The 26,906-nt window shown below is 41.9% G+C and overlaps 3 protein-coding genes across 3 annotated transcripts; 2 read left to right on the forward strand and 1 right to left on the reverse strand.

Annotated features, from left to right (window-relative positions):
- The first annotated feature begins 3,514 nt into the window (after positions 1 to 3,514).
- On the forward strand, positions 3,515 to 4,447 carry LOC115457119 (olfactory receptor 6N1-like). Its single transcript, XM_030186543.1, has one exon. The coding sequence runs from the start codon at positions 3,515 to 3,517 to the stop codon at positions 4,445 to 4,447; it is 933 nt and encodes a 310-aa protein (XP_030042403.1).
- Positions 4,448 to 11,473: 7,026 nt separating this feature from the next.
- Positions 11,474 to 17,183, forward strand: LOC115457120 (olfactory receptor 5V1-like). Its single transcript, XM_030186544.1, has 3 exons — positions 11,474 to 12,382; positions 15,904 to 15,970; positions 17,083 to 17,183. The coding sequence occupies exons 1-3, from the start codon at positions 11,474 to 11,476 to the stop codon at positions 17,181 to 17,183; spliced, it is 1,077 nt and encodes a 358-aa protein (XP_030042404.1).
- Positions 17,184 to 20,658: 3,475 nt separating this feature from the next.
- LOC115457121 (olfactory receptor 6F1-like) lies at positions 20,659 to 21,618 on the reverse strand. The gene has a single exon (XM_030186545.1). It carries the CDS (start codon positions 21,616 to 21,618, stop codon positions 20,659 to 20,661), a length of 960 nt encoding a protein of 319 aa, XP_030042405.1.
- Positions 21,619 to 26,906: the final 5,288 nt, after the last annotated feature.

Raw genomic sequence — 26,906 nt, forward strand, 5'->3', positions numbered from 1 at the left:
TTGGGCCAAATATTGGCTCTTTTGAGAATAAAGGTATGCACCCATTTTTACAAAGCTGCATTAGCAAAATGTTGGCGTTGTCGCATGGCAGCTGCTAGCAAGGCTTCGTAAAAAGGGGCCTTATCCCTATTAAATTTTCAAAGAGGCCAGTTTATCAGCATAACTGTCAAAGTTAGGATCATAAATCCTTTGAATATTGAGCCCATCGATTTCTGTAGGGGATGAACGACGAGGTTAAAAAACCTGTTGCAATTTAGTAGAGGTTTGTTTTATAAGTGTTCGTGAGCTGTTCGCCAAATTCTACATTACTGTGAAAATAACACAAACATTTGTTTACCATCTTTGTGCACGTCTATAAAATAAAAATCCTCTAATTTACAAACTAATCCCCCTCTTTACTAAAGCTTAGCTCAACTTAGCAGCAGCAGGGCCCATTTTAATCCTATGTGCCCTGCTGTACATACCTCGAGCTAAGCTTTAGTAAACAACCCCCTAAGGGATCTTTTTACTAAGCCAGGGTAAAAAAGTGGCCTGCGGTAGTGTAGGTTCGTGTATTGGGCACGCACCGGGCCAGTTTTTACCGCATCTACAAAACAAATGTGTGTGTGTGTTTTTTTAATGGGACGGGAAAAGGGTCTGCGGTAAAAATGAAATCAGTGTGTGCCCAAACCCGGCCTGAGCCCTTAATTCCACCCATTGATCTAGTGGTAGAGGCTTGCGCACTATATTCGCGGTGACCAGTTTACGTGCGCCAAGTGCCAATTATTACCGCTGGAACCGGCATGCGTAGGAATAAATAAATAAATAATCCATCCAGGTGATATGGGAATGCACTACACTAATCGATCTGCCCTCTAGGGATGCCCAGAGCTCTGCAAGGACTCACCTCCATCTTCATTACCCCACCCGTAGGCATGTAAAACACAAGACTCTTTATGCTTCGTCCTTCCCCTACATCAGCACAAAATCCTGGAATGTCCTGCCACGACAGCTTAAGGAGCTCGTCGACCATCAGCAGTTCAAGAAGTCCTTAAAGACCTTCTTATTCGCCAAGGCTTATCCCCTTGGCTACTCCTCTGTTTAACCTCTGCCACTTGTCGGCTCTTCACCCCTGTCCTTTGCCCGTGTCATCCCGTGTACCTCCCCCTCCTGTCCCATTCTGTTTCTGTGCCATCTCTTTATTGAATTGTATACTCTTGACTTAATGTAAGCCGCATTAATACAAAATGCGCCAAATCTGGAATTACCGCCAGGCGGGAGCGCTGGCCCGGCGGTAGTTTCATTTTGGCGTGTGCTGGTAAACGGGTCCCTAATAATGTTTTCATAATAATAAAAATAAACATATATCTATATTGTCCACATATTCTGAGTAATCAAATTATCCTTTAAGAAAATACATCCATCCATTTATGTATACACATTACTGTTGTATTTGTATCTCTGGAAAAGTGTCTCTATATGTTTCTAACTGCTGTTTACAAACCTTCCTCGAGAACTCTTTTTTCAGTAGCGTCACTGAGGCTCAAGGATACAGAACTGCCAAGTGATTTTACTTCCAAGAGGGAGATTGTAAACCAGTCCTGGATTTCTAACAATCCCATCCGGATTCCTTATGGGACCTGCAGCAGCGTTTCCAGTTGGCAGACCCAGGGATTATAAATACCGTGCTGCTTTGGGATATAATTTCAAAAAGCCCAGAAATGGCCCAAGCGCCTCCCTCCTGGAACTAAATCACTTGGCAGCTCTGCAGATACCATCTCCGAATGATATATATTGCTTTGAAACTGCAGCAGAAGTTCACATTCCCCAGTGAGCCCCATAACTCCTTTGTGGATGTGGACTCTGAAGCTATCTATAAACAAATAAAAGGCCTCTTACATTGCACTGGGTGCTTTGCATTATAAAATCAGTCAAGGGTGTGGAATTCTCAGCTATTTTCCAGCTGCAAAAAAAAACCAAAACTGAAATCAGTTAAGTATTCAGTAATGAATCCGTTGCCTCCATGTACGTTTCTTTACTCATTGTATTTTGGCCGATGAAAAAACTTTACAGAAGAGGGTGACGTTTGCTGTGAATTATTGTTATTCAACAGAAAACAGAGGGTAAGCTTAAACGGGCATTTTTCTCACTGTAGGAGGGTGAATAGGCAGCGGAGTGCTGCAGGGATCTGAAATGGGTCCGGAGTTATTTAACATACTTATAAATGATCTGAATGGGCTGTGTCGGCACTGCCGCGTGGCAGCCACTAGCGTGACTTTTGTAAAAAAAAAAAAAAGGGGGGGGGACTATGTTCGTAGGTCTGTTTGGACAGGGGAATGACATATGAATCTGGTTACAAGTTGCCTAGAATTTTTAGATTTAGAAAACGTGAGAAATTAAAAAAATTAAAACCAAATCCAGTCCAAACTAATAATATATTATGATTACTATGACCTATTTACTTTGCCACGCTAGAGGCATGCTGATATTCGTTGCCAGAGAATGTGGTAAAGGCGGTTAGCTCAGCGGAGTTTAAAAAAGGTTTGGAAAAGTCCATAGACTGTTATTAAATGGACTTGGGGGGAAAATCCACTATTTCTGGGATAAGCAGTATAAAATGTTTTTGTACATTTTGGGGATCTTGCCGGCTATTTGTGACCTGGATTGGCCACTGTTGGAAACAGGATGCTGGGCTCGATGGACCTTTGGTCCTTCCCAGTATGGCAATACTTATGTAGTATTTTTAGTACACGTTAACTGTGTTGGCGTCCACGCAATTCCTGTGGGTGACTACAAGGATAGCGCAGGATAATTTTTTAAAATGCTAGCATACCTTATTAAACAGGGCTGTATATTGGGGATGTGCATTCATTGAAAATGACATAGGAATTGTCAACAAAATGTCCCATATCATTGACAAATGAAAAACAGCAACAATAGGGCATTTGGTGTTTTCGTGTGTGCTTTTTTTGAAAAGAGAGTACACTCTTTTTTAAAGAGCATGCATCATTCATGAAGAACGTCCCTTTTTTTAGGAAAGAAAACAGCGTGTCCCCTTCCTACATATGATGCGCTCTTCACGAATAGAATGCACTCGTTCGAAAGAGTCTGCATTCTGTCTGCAAGATTATGCACTCTTAACAACGTTTCTCCTGTGACAGAATGAAAAAGTAAAAGAAAAATGAACAGTCCCAGAAATGATATGAAATGAAACTTTCCTGGCTCCATTCCTCTATCACATGTACTTGAATCATGGTGTTTATAAGGTGGAACACAGGAAAATACATGAAAATTCGAAATGGCTATTGAGAAAAAAAATTAAATGTTCAAGGTATAACGTTTCATTTTTTTTTTCTCAATAAACACTTCCAGTTTTATAGAAATGTTCAAGGTATAGCTACACCTGATTTATAAAAATTGTACTAAGATATACATATTGCAGTTGAAGGTGAGCTATGTAATTTTTTCAATGTATTTCCTTTTTCTTCTGTCTGTATTTTGCAGATTAACCCCCTCCTCCCCCATAGGATGAATTATGAATCAAAGTGTTCCAGTAGAATTTATTCTACTTGGTTTTCCGAGCATTAAAGAATGGTGGATTTTATTTTTTTTATTACTATTATGTATTTATCTTTTCACAATCATGGGGAATCTTATTATAATTATGCTAGTGTGGAGTGACCTACATTTGCACACCCCCATGTATTTCTTCCTTGGGAACTTTTCTTTTATGGAGATCTGGTACGTAACTGTTACCACTCCCGAGATGATGGCCAACATGGCATTGGACATGAAGACAATCTCCCTTGCAGCCTGCCTTACTCAATGCTATTTCTTCTTTTCTTTGGGTACCACTGAACTTCTCTTGCTTGCAGTTATGGCCTTTGATCGTTATTTAGCCATCTGCAAACCCCTAAGGTACTCAACCATCATGTCCAATAGAGTTTGTCTCCAGTTGTCTTTGAGCTGTTGGTTAGGTGGCTTCCTAGGCATGATACCATCTATCATGCTTGCTGCCCTCTTGCAGTTTTGTGGCCCCTACATAATCAACCATTTCTTTTGCGACAGTCCAACACTGATGAAACTCTCCTGTACTGACACCTACTTGATTGAATTGATCAATTTTATCCTGGCTCTGAACATAATTATGGTTTCTTTTGCTCTAACATTGATATCATATATTTTCATTGTCTCCACCATCTTGAGAATTCCATCCACTACAGGACGACACAAGGCCTTCTCTACCTGCTTTTCTCACCTGACTGTTGTTCTTCTCTTCTATGGCACCGCGACATCCATGTATGCACCTCCAAAAGCCACCAATGAATTAGAACTGAATAAAGTTGTGGCTGTGTTCTACACTTTTGTTACGCCCATGCTCAATCCTCTCATCTACAGCTTTCGGAACAAAGAAGTAAAAGTGGCACTGAAGAAAGCAATAAGCAGAGCATATCATTCTGAAAGATAGATGTCCTAGTTTTGTTTCTTTTCCAAATGTGTAATAAACCGGGAACTGATAAATCCCAGGCACCAGATGGTTATCACACCTAGATATTGAACCCTGGTTCCTGGGATTTTTGTTTTTCTGCCACATCCAAAGATATTAGCATTCTGTTACAGTCTCCCCTGAATTATTGGTCTTTTTCTAAGTTAGAGTTCCCACTTTAATTTCCTGCATCAATATCTTCCCCCTTCCAACGAAGCTTCAATCTTACAGAGAATTGATTTTCTTGGTGCATATTGTTTTTTTAAGGACATTTTTTTGCCTAGGTATATGGTTATTTGGACAGGGTGATACGTGAAAAAGGAAGGTGAATGGAATGGGTACAGGGTATATATAAGAGAGAGACTAGGTGAAGATTAAAAGTAAGGACAAGAGAGAAGTGCAGAAGAAAGCAAGAGACTGGGTAAAGACGGGTGTGGGAAGCATGTGGATTTGACAGAGAGAGAGGGGGGGGGGGTAAAACTTGAGTCAAGACTGGGGTGGAGAAGGAAAGGAAAAAAAAATAACCTGTGAAGTTTGTTGGCGTATGAGTAAAAAAGAGACTGTGTGAAAGCTTAGGAAGCATATGATAAAGACTAGGTGGATATGCTCCACCCAATGGCACAACTGTAGGTGACGGACTCTTTGTAAAAGGGGTACCACGTCATCCTCTGGTTGTCTTAGCTGGTGGGTGAATAGGGGCAGTAAGAGAACATTGATATTTGCTTTCTTTTCTCCTTGCTTTATTGTACTGTTCAATGGATGTAATCAATAAAATTAATAATAAAATAATGACAATCATATTATTTTTTTAACTTTTTTCTTGTTTTAAGTAGAGAGGTGTGGTAGTCGTGTTAGTCCACTCTTAAAAGTTATCAATAGAAATCAAACAAAATAAAACATGGAAAAGAAAATAAGATGATACCTTTTTTATTGGACATAACTTAATACATTTCTTGATTAGCTTTCGAAGGTTGCCCTTCTTCGTCAGATCGGAAATAAGCAAATGTGCTAGCTGGCAGTGTATATAAGTGAAAACATTCAAGCATTACTATGACAGTAAAATAGATACCATTGGAGATTCTACATGGAATGTTGCTACTATTGGAGATTCTACATGGAATGTTGCTATTCCACTAGCAACATTCCATGTAGAAGGCTGCGCAGGCTTCTGTTTCTGTGAGTCTGACGTCCTGCACGTACGTGCAGGACGTCAGACTCACAGAAGCAGAAGCCTGCGCGGCCACATTGGTGATCTACAAGGGCCGACTTCTACATGGAATGTTGCTAGTGGAATAGCAACATTCCATGTAGAATCTCCAATAGTAGCAACATTCCACGTAGAATCTCCAATAGTAGCAACATTCCATGTAGAATCTATAGAAATCAAACAAAATAAAACATGGAAAAGAAAATAAGATGATACCTTTTTTATTGGACATAACTTAATACATTTCTTGATTAGCTTTCGAAGGTTGCCCTTCTTCGTCAGATCGGAAATAAGCAAATGTGCTAGCTGACAGTGTATATAAGTGAAAACATTCAAGCATTACTATGACAGTCTGACAGGGTGGGAGGATGGGGGTGGGTAGGAGGTATGCATGGGGACATTAAAGCATATCATTGATATTCTAACAGGATGGGTGTGGTGGGTAGGTGAAAGGAGGGTGATAAACAGAGAAATACAACCTTATGGTTTATAATGGGCTAGAAAACCCAGATCCTTGTTAAATCCTGTCTGTTGGGTGTCAAAATATTCAATCATTCTGACTTCAAAGGTCCTACGTTCCTGATGAAGAAGGGCAACCTTTGAAAGCTAATCAAGAAATGTATTAAGTTATGTCCAATAAAAAAGGTATCATCTTATTTTCTTTTCCATGTTTTATTTTGTTTGATTTCTTGTTTTAAGGAATGGTTTTATGACTACTTTATTGTATTTCATAATTATGTATAATTAGTTTTAGCAGTATAAGGGCTACATCTCATGTATATTCAAAGCAAAGCAAACTCTTTTCTTTATTGCATTTAGAGCTGTTTGATTTTCTTTTTTTGCCTGTATTTTCTTCTTCTTTGATGGCGTACAGCTCAAGCATCCCCAGTAGAGCTCTATAAGTTTATCTCTGTTCTTATGAACAGGATAATGATCGGAGCTAAAATTGTAATAAGGGTTTTCCTTGTTTTCTATTCCTTATTCTTCCTGAATAGATTACAATCTGATATAAATATATCCACATTCCTCAAGGGAACATCCCGATTTGATGGTTTTGCTCTAATTATGATGTGGAAGACGAAGAGGCCCTTTTATTAAGCTGCGTAAGCGCCTACACGCGCCCAACGGGTGCCAAAATGGAGTTACCGCCCAGTTACCGCGTGGCTGTTGCAGTAATTTCATTTTTGGAGCGCGGCCGATTTTTGGGCACGCATATCGGACGTGTGCCAAGTGGCATTTGATGCACGTAGGTGACTACTGCCCGGTTACCGCATGAGACTTTACCGCTAGGTCAATGGCTGGCGGTAAGGTCACAGGCCCAAAATGGACGAGCAAAAATTTTGATTTTGCCACACGTCCATTTTGGGCAAAAATGTAAAAAAAAGGCACGCTGAAAAATGGATTGGTGCGCACCCAAACCCGGGCCTACACTACCGCATGCCATTTTTCAGCGCACCTTAGTACAAGGACCCCTAAATGAATGGCCACTGATCTGGCAGGGATGCGTTCACGCCAAAATCCCATCCAAACAACCCTCAAACCCATGACAATGATGCACAAAGATGATCTCATTTCTTAAACCCCTCAGGCTTCAAAGCACTCATGTTCTTTTTCAATTAAGCATATTAAGGGACATGACTGCCCAGTTGGTGTCCTGGCATGTGAGGGGGACCAGTGCACTACGAATGCTGGCTCCTCCCAAGACCAAACGGCTTGGATTTGGTCGTTTCTGAGATGGGCGTCCTCGGTTTCCATTATCGCTGAAAACCGGGGACGACCATCTCTAAGGACGACCTAAGGACGACATAGTAACGCGAGTAAAATAGTAGATGATGGCAGAGAAAGACCTGCACGGTCCATCCAGTCTGCCCAACAAGATAAACTCATATGTGCTACTTTTTGTGCATACCTGACCTTGATTTGTATCTGCCATTTTCAAGGCACAGACCGTAGAAGTCTGCCCAGCACTAGCCCCACCTCCCAACCACTAGCCCCACCTCCCACATCGGCTCTGCCACCCAATCTCTGCTAAGCTTCTGAGGATCCATTCCTTCTGAACAGGATTCCTTTATGTTTATCCCACGCATGTTTGAATTCCGTTACCGTTTTCATCTCCACCACCTCCCATTGGAGGGCATTCCAAGTATCCACCACTCTCTCCGTGAAAAAATACTTCCTGACATTTTTCTTGAGTCTGCCCCCCTTCAATCTCATTTCATATCCTCTAATTCTACCGCCCACCATCTCTAAGATCGACCTAAATGTTGGAATTTGGTCATCCCCGACCGTATTATCGAAACAAAATAGGGATGCCACTTCCCGAGGACGTCCTTAGAGATGGGCACCCTTAGAGATGGTCGTCCCCGTTTGATTATGCCCCTCTGTGTGGCTTACTAAAAGGGCCCCTAATTTTTGCTTTTTTTAAAACATGTTTGAGGCAGAATATTTTTTAAACAGCATCATTTTGCTGAGGCTGAAGTCCTTGTGGTCTTGTCTATATTAAATACTCTTTCCAATTAATCATTGCTCTGTCTAAAGCTGCACAGGTGTCCACTATCTATATTACTTTTGTCGGGTATGGGACACAGTTTCAATCATGTGGAGCAGGCAAGTTCTGCAGAACTCTCAGGAGACCTACCCACCTAGTGCAATTGAAATTGTAATATTGCTACATCCCTTCCTCTTCCAAGGTAGGAACACAGAGGTTCAAGTCCTGCACACATTAGAGGGAACATTGGTATTAATGTGCAAGGTGATGCATGTGGGGAAAAAAGAACCCGAATTATAGCTACGTCATACAAGGTTCCACGTTAGGAGTTACGGACCAAGAAAGGGATCTGGGTGTCGCCGTCGATAATACACTGAAACCTTCTGCTCAGTGTGCTGCTGCGGCTCGGAAAGTGAATAGAATGTTGGGTATTATTAGTAAAGGAATGGAAAATAGGTGTGAGGATGTCATAATGCCGTTATATCGCTCCATGGTGCGACCGCACCTTGAGTATTGTGTTCAATACTGGTCGCCACATCTGAAGAAAGATATAGTGGAATTGGAAAAGGTGCAGCGAAGGGCGACCAAAATGATAGCGGGGATGGGACGACTTCCCTATGAAGAAAGACTAAGGAGGCTAGGGCTTTTCAGCTTGGAAAAGAGACGGCTGAGGGGAGACATTATAGAGATATATAAAATAATGAGTGGAGTGGAACAGGTAGATGTGAAGCGTCTGTTCACGCTTTCCAAAAATACTAGGACTAGGGGCCATGCGATGAAACTAGTGTGTAGTAAATTTAAAACAAATCAGAGAAATGTTTTCTTCACCCAACGCGTAATTAAACTCTGGAATTCGTTGCCGGAGAACGTAGTGAAGGCGGTTAGCTTGGCAGAGTTTAAAAGGGGGTTAGACGGTTTCCTAAAGGACAAGTCCATAAACCGCTACTAAATGGACTTGGGAAAAATCCACAATTCCAGGAATAACATGTATAGAATGTTTGTAGGTTTGGGAAGCTCGCCAGGTGCCCTTAGCCTGGATTGGCTACTGTCGTGGACAGGATGCTGGGCTCGATGGACCCTTGGTCTTTTCCCAGTGTGGCATTACTTATGTACTTATGTAACTTTTTAAAATGGAATTTTGTTTGTGGCCATTGACTTATGAAACATTTTACAGAAGTACATACGTATTGCCATACTGGGACAGACCGAAGCTCCATCAAGCCCAGCATCCTGTTTCCAACAGTGGCCAATCTAGGTCACAAGCACCTGGCAAGATCCCCAAAATAGAAATAAGCAGTGGGTTTTCCCCAAGACCATTATAATAATAGTCTAGGGACTTTTCCTTTAGGAAGACGTCCAAACCCTTTTTTTAAACCCCATTAAGCTAACCACCTTTATCACATTCTCTGGCAACAAATTCCAGACCTTAATTATTGGTAATATTCATCCTTCTCTCTATAGAAGACATAAGTTGCTATATGACATTCATTTCTTTTCTTCACTGAATATACCACTGGGAATGAATTGATTAGTTGTATTCCCCAAATCCCTGGAAGTATTATAAGTATTCCTTCCAAGATTCATGAACCACATTGTCCAGATAATCACAGAAAAGTAGCCTGGGCTTTTATTTTAGTTACCTGAACAAAATATACCTTCCATAGCACACATAAACTCTATTCTGCCATTAAAATAGCTGAGTTTGAGCTCATATAAGCAATTGAACAGTATCCGGAAGTATGGTAAGAACATTTCAAGAATGTATTTACATGAAAATAGTGTGTATTGGCATAAATATTTTTACTAATCAAATGTGAGCTGCTCTCGGCTACAATGCCCTTACATGGCTCAATTATTCAGTATCTCTATACTAATTATAAATAATTTACATGATTCGTTAATTCATTTCTGACTGGACATATTAAATGATTCTTTTACTGAAGCATACTGTGGTTTCTCGTTATGTAAGATCAATACGACAATTTTCTCTCTCTCTCATGCCTTCTTCCCATATCTCTTTTAAGGTACCAAAGGTAGGGTTACAAATAAGAGAGATAAAATCTATAAAGGTTTGGAGGGGTAAATTTGGGAAACCTTCATTTTTTAAATGCTAGAGGCCTAGAAAATAATGAATAGAGTGGAACGGGTAGACGTGACTCGCTTCTTTACTCTTTCCAAAAATACTAGGACTAGGGGGCATGCAATAAAGTTACAAAATAGTAAATTTAAAATGAATCAGAGAAAATGTTTCTTCATTCAACGTGTAATTAAACTCTGAAATTCGTTGCCAGAGAATGTAGTAGAAGCAGTTAGCTTAGCTGGGTTTAAAAAAGGTTTGGATGGCTTCCTAAAGGAAAAGTCCGTAGACCATTATTAAAATGGACTTGGGGAAAATCCGCTGCTTATTTCTAGGATAAAACAAACAATTGTGCCTGTGCTCTGTCGAGCATCAAAATATAACAAAATGTTTAAACACACATGAATACAAGTGTATTGCTTCTTCAGCTTATTGAGAGTGGACTGTTACTTGGTAAGCTAACAGCAATTTTATTTAGAATACAAGTAATTATACAACTAATATGCCTTTAGAACTATTTTGTAAGTAACTTTGTGCTGCATCTTGTTTTTGGTTTTAGAACTGGTGACTCCCCCTTGAGAAAGTAACCACGAAACGGGGACCTGTCGGGGTTTTAAGAGCACCAACTTGTTCAAGCTAAGTGCTACATAAAATTAGATGTTAGCATATTGACAAACAGAAATATATCTTTATATATAAGATTAGCAAAGGGTGGTGGAGGTTCAGTCAATGATTAGACAATACACACAGATAATACACCCAGTCATTGGGTGAAAAATCAAATAATCTTTATCGTGTGTTACATATGAGACTACTCCACTCTCAATAAGCTGAAGAAGCAATACACTTGTATTCATGTGTGTTTAAACATTTTGTTATATTTCTAGGATAAGCAGCATAAAATGTTTTGTATGTTTTGGGGAGATCTTGCCAGGTACTTGTGATTTGGATTGTCCACTCTTGGAAACAGGATTCAGAGCTTAATGGACCATTGGTCTGTCCCACTATGGCAATACTTGTGTACTTCTGTGTACTATATGATCAGTATAATGGGACTATTCAATTTTTTCACAAGTTGATCATTCAGTCACAACCCCATTTTCGGTACCTTTTTGCTCAGTGGGTCACTTTTTTGTCACCACAATCTTTCACTCGGTTTCTCCATTGCAATGTTCTATCTTTTGCCTCTCATGAGCTGCATTTATGCTTACCCAACAGGTGAAACACAGAAATGAAATGGAAAGAAGAAATCAGACCATACCGTCAGAATTCATTTTTCTGGGGTTCTCCAAAATTATGGACTTTCAAGATCTATTCTTTGCCGCCCTTTTGCTGATCTACTTGGCGACACTGGCAGGAAACATGGGCATCATCGTAGCAACCAGACTCGACATTCGCCTTCATAAACCTATGTATTTTTTCCTCGTCAATCTGTCCTTCCTGGACATCTGCTATATATCCAGTACTGTGCCCAAAATGCTGGAGAACCTCTCCAGGGAAAAGAAAACAATTTCTTGTTCCGATTGTATTGTACAATTGTATTTCTTTGTGTCATGTATGGGTACAGAGTGTGTCCTGCTTGCGGTGATGGCTTATGACCGCTATGTAGCGATCTGTAACCCGTTGCGTTATACTATCATCATGAACAAGATGGTTTGTGCAAATCTGGCAGCAAGTAGCTGGATCACCGGCATGCTAAATTCAGCAATACATACTTACTTCACCTTTACATTACCTTTCTGTGGTTCTAATGAACTCAGCTATTTCTTTTGTGATATCCCTCCTTTGCTATCTCTTGCTTGTGCTGATACATCCATCAATGAAGCTGTACTGTTAACTATAGGGGTCCTCATAGGTTGGCCCCTTTTTCTGTGTATTATTGTGTCCTACATTTATATTATATCGGCCATCTTGAAAATTCGCTCTAGTGAGGGGAGACATAAAGCATTCTCAACCTGTGGTTCCCACCTTACTATGGTGATATTATATTATGGCAGTGCAATCTTCAGCTATATGCGTCCAATCTCAAGCTACTCATTCGATAAGGACAGGTTGGTGTCTATGTTGTACAGTTTTGTAATGCCCATGTTAAATCCTATCATCTATACCTTGAAAAACAAGGAAGTGAAAAGTGCTTTGAAAAAAGTATTTGTTAAAAAAATAGTTCTGAAATGCTTGAGGTTGGCTTAGTTGCATGAAGGTATACGGTTCTACCACAATTTTCAATTAATAAGAACATAAAACTTGTCATTCTAGTTCTCCAAAGGTTTCTTAAGCCCAGCATCCTTGATTCCTTGCTGGTCAATGATAAGCTGTGGCTTTCTCAAGTTTATTTGTCTACTAATTGTGGGGCCCTTTTACTAAAACATATAGGCACCTCTGCGTGTACAACGTGCATCAGATTGGAACTACCGCCCAGCTACCACGTGCCCTGGGTGTTAATTTCAGTTTTGACATGCATCCAAAACATGCGGTAGAAATTTTCTACCATGTGGCGCTTCCCCGGCGGTAATCGGCAGTGTAGACGCACTAATGATTACCACCCGGTTAACGTGTGAGATCTTCGAGCCTATTTTCAAAAGAGAAGGATGCCCACCTTTTGACACAAATCAGAAGATGGGCGTCCTTCTCACAGGGTCACCCAAATTGGCATAATTGAAAGTAGATTTTGGGCGTCCCCAATTGCTTTACGTCGCAGGGATGACCAAAATTCAAGGAGGCGTGTCGGAGGTGTAGCGAAGGCGGGACTTGGCCGTGCCTAACACATGGGCGTCCTCGATCCATAATGAAAAAAAAAGGGCATCCTGACAAGCATTTGGATGACTTTACCTAGTCCTGTTTTTCTTACGACCAAGGCACAAAAAGGTGCCCGAATTGACCAGATGACCACCGGAGAGAATTGGGGATCACCTCCCCTTACTCCTCCAGTGGTCAATAATCCCTCCCACCCTCAAAAAACATCTTTAAAAATCTTTTTTGCCAGCCTCTATGCCAGCATCAAATGTCATACTCAGGTCCATCACAGCAGTATGCAGGTACCTAGAGCAGTTGTAGAGGGCGCAGTGCACTTCATGCAGGCGGACCCAGGCCCATCCCTCCCTACCTGTTACACTTGTGGTGGTAAATGTGAGCCCTCCAAAACCCACCACAAACTCACTGTACCCACATCTAGGTGCCTCCTTCACCCGTAAGGACTATGGTAGTGGTGTACAGTTGTGGGTAGTGGGTTTTGGGGCAGTTGGGGGGGCTCAGTACACATGGAAAGGGAGCTGTGTACCTGGGAGCAATTTCTGAAGTCCACTGCAGTGCTCCCTAGGGTGCCCAGTTGCTGTCCTGGCATGTCAGGTGGACCAGTGCACTACGAATGATGGCTCCTCCCACGACCAAAGGGCTTGCATTTGGTCATTTCTGAGATGGGTGTCCTTAGTTTCCATTATCACCGAAAATCAGAAATGACCAAGTCTAGGGACGACCATCTCTAGGGACGACCTAAATGTCAAGATTTGAGCGTCCCCGACCATATTATCGAAACAAAAGATGGACACCATCTTGTTTTCGATAATACAGGTTTCCTCGCCCCTTCGCTGGGACGTTTTGCGAGGACGTCCTCAATAAGACTTGGGAGTCCCTTTTGATTATGCTCCTCCTTACCACTAAGTCAATGGGTGGCGGTAAGGTCTCAGGCCCAAAATGGATGTGCGCTCGTTTAGGGGATCTTTTACAAAGTTGCTCTATTGTTTTTAGTGCACGCTAAACACTAGAGATGCCCATACAAATATGTGTCACAGTACATACTACTACTACTACTACTATTTAACATTTCTAGAGCGCTACAAAGTGTACGCAGCGCTGTACAAACACAGAAGAAAGACAGTCCCTGCTCAAAGAGCTTACAATCTAATAGACAAAAAGTAAAGCATTTAAATTTAAAATATTTAAGCAGTCAAGCACAAGAGAACAGTCACAGAAGGACAGAAGATGTTGAAGGGTGGTCAGTGTGATTAGGTGTAACTCTGGTTGGAGTAGTGGGAGAAGGTGATAGAAGAATAGAAATGGGTGAGGTAAAGTAATGAGTGGGTTGATAGGGAGGTTATATAAGACATGTCACTCTAGGGGTGGGTGGGTAGAGGGGTAGGGTGGGTAGGATTAAGTCTAAAGCAGGAGAAGGTATTCTCTGCAGCCTATCTGTGAGATGGAAAATGCTCTCTGAAGCTGCTGCTATAAGTTGTTAGTTTTCTCTCCCTGAAAGAGATCCAAGCCACACCCACAATTTAGATAGTGAAGGGAGTCCACAATCAATCAATCTTGCTATACTCAACTTCACATAAAGCACGTCTTTGTTATATCATGACGGTCTAAATGATCAGAAGAGCTTTAATAGGATCATCAGATCAGCGTACCTGCCTCTATAGTAGCTAATGATTATTATGAGCCAAGCATATTTAAAGAGGCAGTACCACAATCCTCATCAATCCAAATGTTAGATTTTTTACTTATTTTTTCATTATAATATTCACATATATCATTTATCTTAATTTTTCCACATTTTTTGTTGTGTTTAAACTCCAAATTAGTACTTAGTTTTTCAGCCACTATAGACAATACATGATGGAGACCCAATGTCACCGACATTCGCTAAAATGCTCCTTCAAGGTAGTCTCCAAAAGCTGTTTTCTAAAATTTGGATTGATGAGGATTGCGGTACTGCCTCTCTAAATGTGCTTGGCTCATAATCATCATTAGCCAATATAGAGGCTGGTACGCTGATCTGATGATCCTATTAAAGCGCTTCTGATCATTTAGACCATCGTGATATAACAAAGACTTACTTTATGTGAAGTTGAGTATAGCGAGGCATACAAATGTATGGACTTCTCTAGCATTTAGCACTTGCTTATTTTTTCCATGCACTAGGGGGGCCACGAGTGAGAAACGTACTATATCCAATTTGTTTTACAAATGCATAATTATCTACGGTGAAGCCCCGGGATACATGACAGACTTGATTGACCTACCAACTAGAAACACATCCGAATCAACAAGATCATATCTAAATCTGCACTACCCAAGCTGCAAAGGACTTAAATACAAATCAACTTATGCATTCAGCTTTTCCTACTTAAGCACACAACTGTGGAACGCACTACCAAAAGCCTTGAAGACGACGTACGGCCACCTAAACTTCCGGAAATCGCTAAAAACTAACCTGTTCAAAAAGGCATACCCCACCGATCCAACTTAAATGCTCGATCCCTACAACACAACAAAACTAAAGTATGTAATGGACAAAACTCAACTCTTCCGATGCACGTCTCCCTAATGTGGCCATGTCACATGAACTTTATCTTACCACAACACCACTTTGTATTTGTTCTCACCGATGTTTGCAAACGCCTCTCCGGTACTATGTAAGCCACATTGAGCCTACAAATAGGTGGGAAAATGTGGGATACAAATGTAACAAATACAATAAATAAATAAAATATGCTACTTTTTAGTTTTAGAGGGTTCTCTGGCCCAGCCCAGTCTTAGTACTGACAAATGGCACTGGTAGCACTTAATTGGCAGCTGTTTTCCATAGTGTGAGAACCTCCACCGACATGGTCAGGTTTTGAATCTTCCTCAGGGAAGAGGTTCAAATTTCTTCAGCTAACATGTTCTCTCACATTGACAAAAAATGGCGGCCATTTGTCATAACTACAGAAGCACTACCACGCTGGGAAAAGACCAAAGGTCCATCAAGCCCAGCACTCTGTGTCCAACAGCGGCCAATCCAGGCCCCAAGAACCTGGCAAACCCCCCAAATTTAATAATGATCATTGGACTTTTCCTTCAGGAATCTGTCCAGACCCCCTTTAAACTCAGCAAGGCCTGTTGCCATCACTACCTTCTCCGGCAATGAGTTCCAGAGTCTAACTACGCGCTGAGTAAAGAAAAACTTTCTCCTATTTGTTTTAAACCTACCACATTCTAATTTCATCTTGTGTCCCCTGGTTCTATTATTGTTAGAAAGCGTAAACAAACGCTTCACATCTGTCCGCTCTACCCCACTCATTATTTTGTAGACCTCTATCATATCACCCCTCAGCCGCCTTTTCTCCAAGCTAAAGAGTCCTACCTTCTTAACCTCTCCTCATAAGGTAGTCGTCCCATCCCTTTTATCATTTTCGTCGCCCTTCTCTACACCTTCTCCAATTCCTTTATATCTTTTTTGAGATGAGGCGACCAGAACTGAACACAATATGGATGGATTCTAAACATTTTTGAATTTATTTGAATAATTGAAATAGCTAGTAGAAAAACTGAAAGAAAATATGGATTGATGAAGAACTGCATAATCGTTGCCTTGGAAATTTGGATTGCAACGTTTATGCTGTTATCTCGGATGATCCGCAAAACAAATTTACCAAATAAGTTATGAAAATGAAAATGTATCTAGACATATTTAGAACTTGTTGAGTCATGTATGTAAGTTCTTTTGAAATGCTGTTAACTGACGAATTAGCATGTGTTATGAATTAGTTGACGTTACGCACTTATAACATGGGTTACAGATTGCTATTAAAATGTATGTGTAAAATGAACTTGGAAATGTCCAAAAATGGACGAAAAAGTCCAATGATACAAAAAAGAATGGCATATCCCTACAGCATTGCATATCTATAGTTATCACTCGTGATCCTTCTGTGGATTAGTTTATATTTGTCCAGATTAAATTTTATTTATCTCTTAGACAGAGTGCCATCATCTAGGATAACTCCAAAGATTTGCCAGCTAATTGTCAAAAAAAGCCAGAGAGTGTTTAAACATCAGCATGATAAACGGTATTCTCTTTGTCTTTTTAGATTTAAACATCACATGCAAAAGAAAAATGCCAACTGGGAGATGGGGGGTGGACAGAAATGACTTGGAACATCTCAAACAAAGATTGAATTCTGCATATTAAAAATGAGTCTCGTCGGCGGGATATAAAGGATTTGTGAGCAGATCGACAATAATAGCCAAGTCATTGATCTTGAAAGAATGGATCTCTCCTAAAAGCCCTACACCTCAACAATGGCGGAGCAAAATGATTGAATACATGAAGTTTGAGTGGAGAGTGGCAAGGCCTGATGTAAAGTTTACAGAATTAGCATTTTTCCCGTGTGTGGACACCTTTTTGGCAAACGTTAACTCCAGCGGGGAAAGGCCATCTTATGAATATGTAACTCCATATGTGTAAATTAATACCTGTACAGTAAGATGTGAATCATACTTATCTAGGGTGGGAGGTTTTTGGGGGGGAGGGGAGTTTAGGGAAGGGGAAAATTGTGAGTATATCTCTTGCACTTGGCAGTGACCGCTGCTCTTAAGGAGTTTATTGTCTTTAAGTTACATTTTGTATAATCCTCAAATGTCACTTTGTTGTATATGTTTTTGATCGCTTTTTTGATATGCTGTGCTTTCATAAATGACTCACCATAAACAGAAATGAAAATAAAATAAAAATGAGTCTCGTATGACATTCTTTATTAGGAGTGATTTGTTAGAGATGCTTCCTAAGAACGTTGCTTATGTAAATATGGCAGTCCCCATGCTATGCAATGCAAAATAAATCTTGATCTGAATATTTTTACATCTGAGTCATTCTCTGTAGAAGTTCAGATTAGCTTTGTTTCATGCAATGTCAAACACAATCAAAGTGGGTTACAGACAACTAGAAGGTCAATATTTAACAAGCAGTGGTATGTTTAGTTTTAGTTTGGTTTATTAGGTACATGCTTAACTGCCTTTCACAATAAATCAGTGTACAGTCTAAATGGAAATAGAAAGGAATTCCATATATGGGACAGAAAAGGTAGAGAGAGGTAGAGAGAGAGAGAAAAACCCTTGTTTACATACCTATAACAAACGAGGCTAGGATGTCGGACTACTGAACCCTCAGCCCAGCAAAGTTCGGAAAAGCTAAGGTAAATAGGTTTTTAATGTAGCTTTGAATTTAGGGAGAGAGCATTCTGAGTGAAGGCAAGGAGGTAGGGACTTCCAGAAGAAAAGGGGTGGTGCAAAAAAAAAAAAAAAGGCAGAATGATGTGTAACCTGAAGGTGGGAACAATCAACCGGAGAGAGGGCGAGGCGATTTTCATAGGCCGAACAAGGGACTCTTGAGGGCGGTAGGGTTTGTAGGATGGTAAGCAGCTTGTAAGCTGCTCACGGCCACAAGCCGAAATAGCCCCTGATAGTCAATGCCAGGCCATGTTCGACTTCCAGCTTTGACTATCCGGGTATCTTTGGACACCTGGAAGTTGACTGGATACTGCCTGATATTCAGGTTGGTGCCCAGGTAATATGGTGGATAAAGTTAGGATAACCTTTTTGCTGTCCTAACTGTATCTGCTTACTTAGTCGGTGAGAAGACTGAATATTGCCACTAACTGGTTAAATAGTGGCTCTGTCCAAGTTCCACCCCCCAAACTGCCCTGAACTAACCGGTTAGGAAATGGCCACTTGGAGACAATATCAATGGCACTGCCCAGTTAAGTGCTGCTGAATATTGAAGATGGACCGGTTCAGTGGAATTTAATGGGACAGGAGCCTCTCCTGCCTGGTTAAACCTCTTTGAACTTTAACCCCTTGATGTACAGAAAGGACTAAGAAAGAATAGCCCTGGTGGTTGAGTAATGCCAGTACAGAGATGCATATAATAGAACAATGGGAGGGATGAAGTGGGAAGAAGGTTGGTTCCAGAGAGGAGATGGGCGGGGAAGAAAAACAGAGGGAGGTACTAAACTCATCCAGCCAGATGGCAGGCAAGCCCAATCTCTATTTTACAGAAATGAAAGAGAATTCAACGTTAAAACATTTAAGTTGTAGTATATTTTGCATGCATTGGATATCCACTTGTAAATAGATGCGTTCTGAAATGGAAATGGTGCTATCTACATGTATATACATACATGTAAAGAGAGAGAGAGAGATCTACATACCCTCTTCAGACATGACCTAACAGAAATCAACAACTAAATTAAACTTGGCTTGAATACCATGGATTCATGGGCAAACTCCTTTCAATTGAAACTGAATACTGAAAAAACACATTGTCTCTTCCTCTCATCTCAACACAAAACATACAAACGAACAACCTTAATCACCCCAGAACACACCCTCCCTATTTCAAACAACCTGAAAATACTTGGAGTGATAATCGACCGCAACCTCACTCTAGAGAGCACTACAACAAAGAAAATGTTCCACTCGATGTGGAAACTTAAACGCTTAAAACCTTTCTTCCCGAGGGAAATATTTTGTAACCTAATACAATCAATGGTGCTAAGTCACGCAGACTATTGCAACGGAATTTACTCTGGACACAAAGAAACTCCAGACCGCTCAGAATACAGCAGCCAGACTAATATTTGGCAAATCGCAATTCGACAGTGCCAAGCCCCTCCGTGAAAAACTGCCAGTGGTGTACCGGGGGGGGGGGCAGTCCACCCCAGGTGCACGCCACTGGGGGGTGCCGCAGCGCGCACCTGTGGGCTATGACTTTGCTAACTTCACTCGTTCGGTGCAGCTCCCTCTGCCTTGGAACAGGTTACTTCCTGTTCCGGGGCAGAGGGAGCTGCAGCGAACGAGCGAAGTTAGCGAAGTCAGAGCCCACAAGCACGCGCCATGGCACCCCCCCCAGCGGCGTGCACCGGGGGGGAAGGTGTCATTTTGCAGGCGGGGGGGGGGGGGCGCATCGGCGATCCGCCCCGGGTGCCATCCAGGCTGGGAACGCCACTGAAAACTTCATTGGCTGCCAATCAAAGAACATATTACTTTCAAAATCTGCACCCTGGTCCACAGGATTATCTATGACCAAGTCCCAGGATATATGACAGATCTTATAGACCTACCACTCAGAAACATAACCAGATCATCTCGAACATACCTAAACCTCCACTATCCAAACAGCAAAAAACATAAATACAAAACAACCTATGCGTCCAGCTTCTCCTATACAAGCACACAATTAGGGAACGCACTGCCTAAAGCTGCAAAGACAACCTACAACCACCTAAACTTCAAGAAATCATTAAAGACCTACCTGTTCAAAAAGGCATACCCCGCCGACCCAACATAAATGCCTGCACTCTGCAACACATCATAACCAAAGCTTGTACCGGACACTAAATAATCTTTCCTCTCCTTGATTCCCATTGTAATTGAAACATATGTTCCTTACCTAACCATAATACCACCTGTATTTGTTTTTACCGGATTGGCGAATGCCTCTCCGGTACTATGTAAGCCACATTGAGCCTGCAAATAGGTGGGGAAATGTGGGATACAAATGTAACATATATAATGGCAGTTAGTTATTAAAAACAATGCAACTAGGACCAAGATAATACAACCCCTGCTGGTTTCTCCACATGGGGAAATGTGTTTAGAAATTGTATTCAACTGCTGAAAACACAGAGCATCCATCTTCTTTCAGAGCTACGTGCTTTGTGCACTGCATTTTTCATTGCTTTTTTCACCTCCGTGTTCCGAAAGCAGTAGATAAGAGGGTTAAGCATGGGTGTAACCAAAGTGTAAAACACAGCTACAGCCTTGTTCATCTCTGATGCATTAATGGGCTTCGGACGTACATACATAAAGATCAGAGAACCATAAAATATGAGGACCACAATCAGATGAGAAGAGCAGGTGGAGAAGGCCTTGTTTCGTCCTGTACCAGATGGAATTCTCAAAATGGTGGAGATAATAAAAATATACGAAATCAATATTAGGAGGAAAGGTAGCAAAATTACGATTAATGCCAAAATAAAATGGAACAGTTCAATCAAGTAGGTGTCAATGCAGGAGAGTCGCAACAGTGATGGACCATCGCAAAAGAAATGGTTGATTATGTAGGGTCCACAAAACTTCAAATGGGCGATAAGAACAGCTGGTGGCATCAAGCATAGGAAGCCTCCCAACCAACAGCTCAATGACAATCGGAGGCAAACTCCATTGCGCATGATGGTCGAGTACCTTAGAGGGTTGCAAATAGCTAGATAGCGATCAAAGGCCATACACGATAGCAAGAAAATTTCAGTGGTGCCCAAAGAAAAGAAAACATAGTATTGAATAATGCAGGCTGCAAACTGGATTGTCTCCATATCTGTCACAATATTGGCCATTGTCTTGGGGATGATGACTGTTGTGTACCAGATCTCCATGAAAGAAAAGTTTCCAAGAAAGAAGTACATGGGAGTGTGCAGATGTAGGTCAGTCCACACTAGCATAATGATAACTAAATTCCCTATGACTGTGAAGCAGTAAATAGCCAATATTAGCAAAAAGACTATAATCCACCGATCTCTAATGCTGGAGAAACCCAACAGAATAAATTCGACCTGAACGCTTTGATTCATAATTCCTTATATGGGTTATATCTGGTGCATATGGGCAGAAGAAAAATTGAATTAATTGAATATATTATTTTCATTTGCAATATATTCACTTTAGTGCAATTTTACAAACTAGAAATTCCTTCTATATCCTGTTGCCTTGAATTTTCTTTATTTAAATAACACTTTTGAGTTTTAATACTTTCTAAATCTTTGCATAATAATTTCTACTCATAGGTAAGAGTTGATACTTAGGGCTCCTTTTACTAACCAGCTCATTTTTCAAAGGAGAAGGGAGCCCATCTCCCGATACAAATCGGGAGATGGGCGTCCTTCTCCTAAGGTCACCCAAATCGGCACAATCGAAAGCCGATTTTGGGCGTCCTCAACTGCTTTCCGTCACAGGGACGACCAAAGTTCAAGGGGGCGTATCGGCAGTGTACCGAAGGCGGGACGGGGCGTGATTCAGAGATGGGCGTCCTCGGCAGATCATGGAAAAAAAGAAGGGCGTCCCTGACGAGCATTTGGCTGACTTTACTTGGTCCCTTTTTTTCAAGGCCAAGCCTCGAAAAGGTGCCTGAACTGACCAGATGACCACCAGAGGGAATCGGGGATGACCTCCCCTTACTCTGCCAGTGGTCACCAACCCCCTCCCACCCAACCCCCCCACACATTTTTCCAGCCTCTATGCCAGCCTCAAATGTCATACCCAGCTCCATCACAGCAGTATGCAGGTCCCTGGAGCAGTTTTTAGTGGGTGCAGTGCACTTCAGACAGGGGGACCCAGGCCTACCCCCCCCCCCCTACCTGTTACACTTGTGGTATAATATTTGGAGCTCTGTATTACTCAATAATTAATAATGAGGACATTATTAAATAAAAGAAAAAAGCACCTAAAAATAATCGGCATTGAAAAAAGCGCTATTCTGTAAGCCACACTTAAAGTTAGACAGGGATTACAGAATAGCACTTCCATGCAGGAGTTCCATGTAAATTTAGGTTACCATAATTTCCACCGGGAAAAACATGGTGCAAACGACTGCGTCTAAATTTACCACTATTTAGGATTTTAAAATATATATACAATATATAGCAATTCTTAGATTATAGAATACATAGAGGGGCATAATCGAATGGCACCAGCCAAATAGATGGCCGGCAATCTATGTGGCCGGCGCCGTAAAGGGGCGGAGCCAACTGTATTATCTAAAAAGATGGCCGGACATCTTTTCTTTCGATAATACGGTTGGCGCCGGCTAAATCTCAACATTTAGGTCAAATGTTGAGATCGCTGGGTTTAGAGATGGCCGGCTTCGGTTTTTGGCCATAATGGAAACCGGGCCCGGCCATCTCAAACCCGGTGAAATACAAGCCTTTTGGTCATGGGAGGAGCCAGCATTTGTAGTGCACTGGCCCCCCTGACATGCAAGGACACCAACCGGGCATCCTAGGGGGCACTGCAGTGGACTTCAAAAATTGCTCCCAGGTGCATACCTCCCTTTCCTTGGGTGCTGAGCCCCCACCAAATCCACCCCAAAACCCACTCCCCACAACTCTACACAACTACCATAGCCCTAAGGGGTGAAGGGGGCATCTACATGTGGGTACAGTGGGTTTTGGGGGTTTTTGGAGGGCTCAACATATACTACCACAAGTGTAACAGGTAGGGGGGAGTGGGCCTGGGTCCACCTGCTTGAAGTGCACTGCACCCACTAAATACTGCTCCAGGGACCTGCATACTGGTGTCAGGGAGCTGGGTATGACATTTGAGGCTGGCATAGAAGCTGGCAAAAAATGTTTTTTATTTTAATTTTTTTGGGGTGGGAGAGGGTTGCTGACCACTGGACGAGTAAGGGGAGATGTTCCCCTATTCCCTCCGGTGGTCATCTGGTCAATTGAGGCACTTTTTTGAGACTTGGTCCAAAAAATAAATGGACCAAGTGAAGCCGACAAAATGCTCGTCAGAGCCAGCCATCTTTTTTCCATTATCGGGCGAAGCCGGCCATCTCGTAACCACGCCCCCATCCCGCATTCTGTACCCTGCCTTGAAGTTTGTACGGCTCCACGACGGAAAGCAGTTGGTGCCGGCCAAAATCGGCTTTTGATTATACCGATTTGGCCGGGTTCAGGAGATCGCCGGCCATCTCCCGATTTGTGTCAGAAGATGGCCGGCAATCTCTTTCGAAAATAAGCTGGATAGTAATTCTTAGCTTATAGACCTAAGCAACAGGTTCATTGCTCTAAGCTTTACGTGCTCACTCGTCATCGATGGGTCTTTAATTTAAATACTACTCAATCATTTTAGTTATAATTTCAAAAAAAGTTCAGTTTTAAAGACTTAGCTTAAAAAATGTTCTTGAAGAACAGAATCAGCAAGGGGGCTGTGTTATCCAACATGCGCTGTGTTTCGCCTCATGGCTTTATCAAGGATCTGCCCCTTATACCGCGGACATCAAAGTCTCTACTATGCTTCCATAGTAGTGCCGTGATGTCTGCATTCTAGTATTATTAACTTTTGAACATAAAATGAATGATGTAATTAACTCATGGACTTACCTTCCGTATTGTATACTATCTAAATATTGATTCACATGCTTAGAGTCAGATAATGGAAATCCAGAAAAAAAAAAACATTCTTCTACTAGCATGGTCTTCACCAGAAAAGTCTTCCTTTGAAAAGTGAATAATTTTGAAGCAGACAGTTAGTTGCATTACTTAGTTTATGGTTCGTGTTTAGAGAATGTGTTTCCTGGAAATTGTGAATTCTTAATGGTAGATAATGGCAGACAAAGACCTGCATGGTCCATCCAGTCTGCCCAACAAGAAAAACTCTTCGTATACGATAACATGTGCATGCTTAACCTTGAGTTGCCCTTTCCATTTTCAGAGCACAGACTGTAGAAGTCTGCCCGGCACTAGCTTGATTTTTAACTACTGGAGTTGCCGTTGAAGCCTGCTCCAGTCCAACTATATCTGTCTAGCCATGATTGAGACACAGACCATAGAAATCTGCTCGGCACTAGTCTTAATTCCCAACAGTGAGAAGTACAACCCTCAACCATAAGTACATAAGTAATGCCACACTGGGAAAAGACCTAGGGTCCATCAAGCCCAGCATCCTGTCCACGACAGCGGCCAATCCAGGTCAAGGGCACCTGGCAAGCTTCCCCAAACGTACAAACATTCTATACATGTTATTCCTGGAATTTTTCCCAAGTCCATTTAGTAGTGGTTTATGGACTTGTCCTTTAGGAAACCGTCTAACCCCTTTTTAAACTGTGCCAAGCTTCACCACGTTCTCCGGCAACAAATTCCAGAGTTTAATTACACGTTGGGTGAAGAAAACATTTCTCCGATTTGTTTTAAATTTACTACACTGTAGTTTCATCGCCTGCCCCCTAGTCCTAGTATTTTTGGAAAGCGTGAACAGACGCTTCACATCCACCTGTTCCACTCCACTCATTATTTTATATACCTCTATCCATGTCTCCCCTCAGCCGTCTCTTCTCCAAGCTGAAAAGCCCTAGCCTCCTTAGTCTTTCTTCATAGGGAATCTACAAATTCTTAAATGATGCTCATGCTATGATATTAACATTGCAAAATAACTCCACTTGCATTTACATTTGTAAACATTATGATTAAAGGACAGTGTATCCATGTGAGGTATTCATCACAGCGTGCACGGCCAATTCTCATTGCACTCTGCAGAGTGCATTTTTGATAAGAAGCACAATGAATAAAAGAATAACCTGGAGACAATAATGAAGTTGAATAGTCAACTGATTTCATCTCCACTTGATGCTAGGAAAGAGTCCAGTTCCCTCATTTGTATCAGATTATGAAAGGTCTTCTATTTATTCATCAAATCCATAGAATGTACATTGACAAGGGAACCATAATTTTCATTAGTGTGTTACAAATGAGAAAGATTCAGAAGCAATCGTATGTCTATAATAAGACCTACGGAGACACTCAAATGAATCCCAATGCCACTGTTGACGTCATATTCCCAAGGGCTTATAAAGAGCAGACGGAGATCTATAGTGACTTTTTCAGATGTACGTACAGGACATCAGAAACAGAAGGAAGCCTTTTGCGAGAAAAAGAGGACCTCGGCTGGCGGGGGTTGGGGTCCCCCACCATCAAAGGAAGGCGACGGCGACAGTGGGTTGGAGGCAGGAGGGGGGGGGTCGAGAGGGTCGTCAACAGGGGGGTCCAGGGCCAAATGTACAGGGTACCAGGCCCCCCTGGCCCCACGTAGCTACGCCACTGGTAAAAGGGGACCTCAGCGCACGTGAAAAACACATGCTGATGACAGCACAGGCCCCCATTTTGCCTCTGTCATATCCTTATACAAATCAAGGGTTTACACAAGCACACTTATTAGTTATATGTAAAATTGTGCAGATGCATAATTATATGTATCCCCATGTTACAAATCACTCCTATCCGTACCCTTCTCTACCACCGCTAACTCCAGACTCCGCCCCTTCTGCCTCGCATCACCTTATGCCTGGAACAGACTTCCCGAGCCCATACGCCATGCGCCCTCCCTGCCCATCTTCAAGTCCTTACTCAAGGCCCATCTCTTCTCCCTTGCTTTTGGCGCCTAACCACCTTCCCCATTCATGTTACCTACACTGACTACAGAGTTTGTAACCTCTAGATTGTAAGCTCTCTCGAGTAGGGACTATCCTTCCCCATGTTAAACTTGTACAGCGCTGGGTAACCCTGGCAGCGCTATAGAAATGCTAAGTAGTAGTAGTATCCCTATGTTACAACTTGTACTTCCAAATTTAAATGTGCACACACTGCCTTAATTTCCATCTGAACATAGATGAACATAGATAATAAGCAGAATAGAGTGGAAAGATGTGAAGCGTTTGTTTACACTTTCAAACAACAACAAAACCAGGGGACACAAGATGAAGCTAGAATATGGTAGATTTAAAACAAATAGGAGAAATTTTTCTTTACTCAACGTGTGGAACTCGTTGCCTGAGAATGTAGTGACAGCAGCTGGCCTTATGGAATTTAAAGGGGGTTTGGACAACAGTGGTGTAGCAAGGGGGGCTGCCACCCAGGGCGGGGCGGTTCGCCGTTGCACCCCCCCCCCGGGTGCAGCACAATGACACCCCCCTCTGCGCATCGATACCCCCCTCTCGACCCAGTGCCTACCCTCCTCCGTGCAACCAGCTCCCTACCTTTAAAAAAAATATCAGAATCTGAGGCGAGGCGCAGCGCCTCGCGCCTGCACATCAAGAAATGTGGACCTTCTCTCGCTCTGTCTGTCCCACCCTTGCGGAAATAGG

Source organism: Microcaecilia unicolor, chromosome 14 (genome assembly GCF_901765095.1).
Source record: "Microcaecilia unicolor chromosome 14, aMicUni1.1, whole genome shotgun sequence".
NCBI classification, from domain to species: domain Eukaryota; kingdom Metazoa; phylum Chordata; class Amphibia; order Gymnophiona; family Siphonopidae; genus Microcaecilia; species Microcaecilia unicolor.

Coding starts and splice junctions, on each gene's coding strand:
- LOC115457121 (XM_030186545.1), bottom strand. CDS start 21,618: ATGAATCAAAGCGTTCAGGTCGAATTTATTCTGTTGGGTTTCTCCAGC.
- LOC115457119 (XM_030186543.1), top strand. CDS start 3,515: ATGAATCAAAGTGTTCCAGTAGAATTTATTCTACTTGGTTTTCCGAGC.
- LOC115457120 (XM_030186544.1), top strand. CDS start 11,474: ATGGAAAGAAGAAATCAGACCATACCGTCAGAATTCATTTTTCTGGGG. Junction 12,383..15,903: donor TGAAAAGTGCTTTGAAAAAA/GTATTTGTTAAA, acceptor ATGTTCTCTCAC/ATTGACAAAAAATGGCGGCC. Junction 15,971..17,082: donor ACGCTGGGAAAAGACCAAAG/GTCCATCAAGCC, acceptor TTGTCTTTTTAG/ATTTAAACATCACATGCAAA.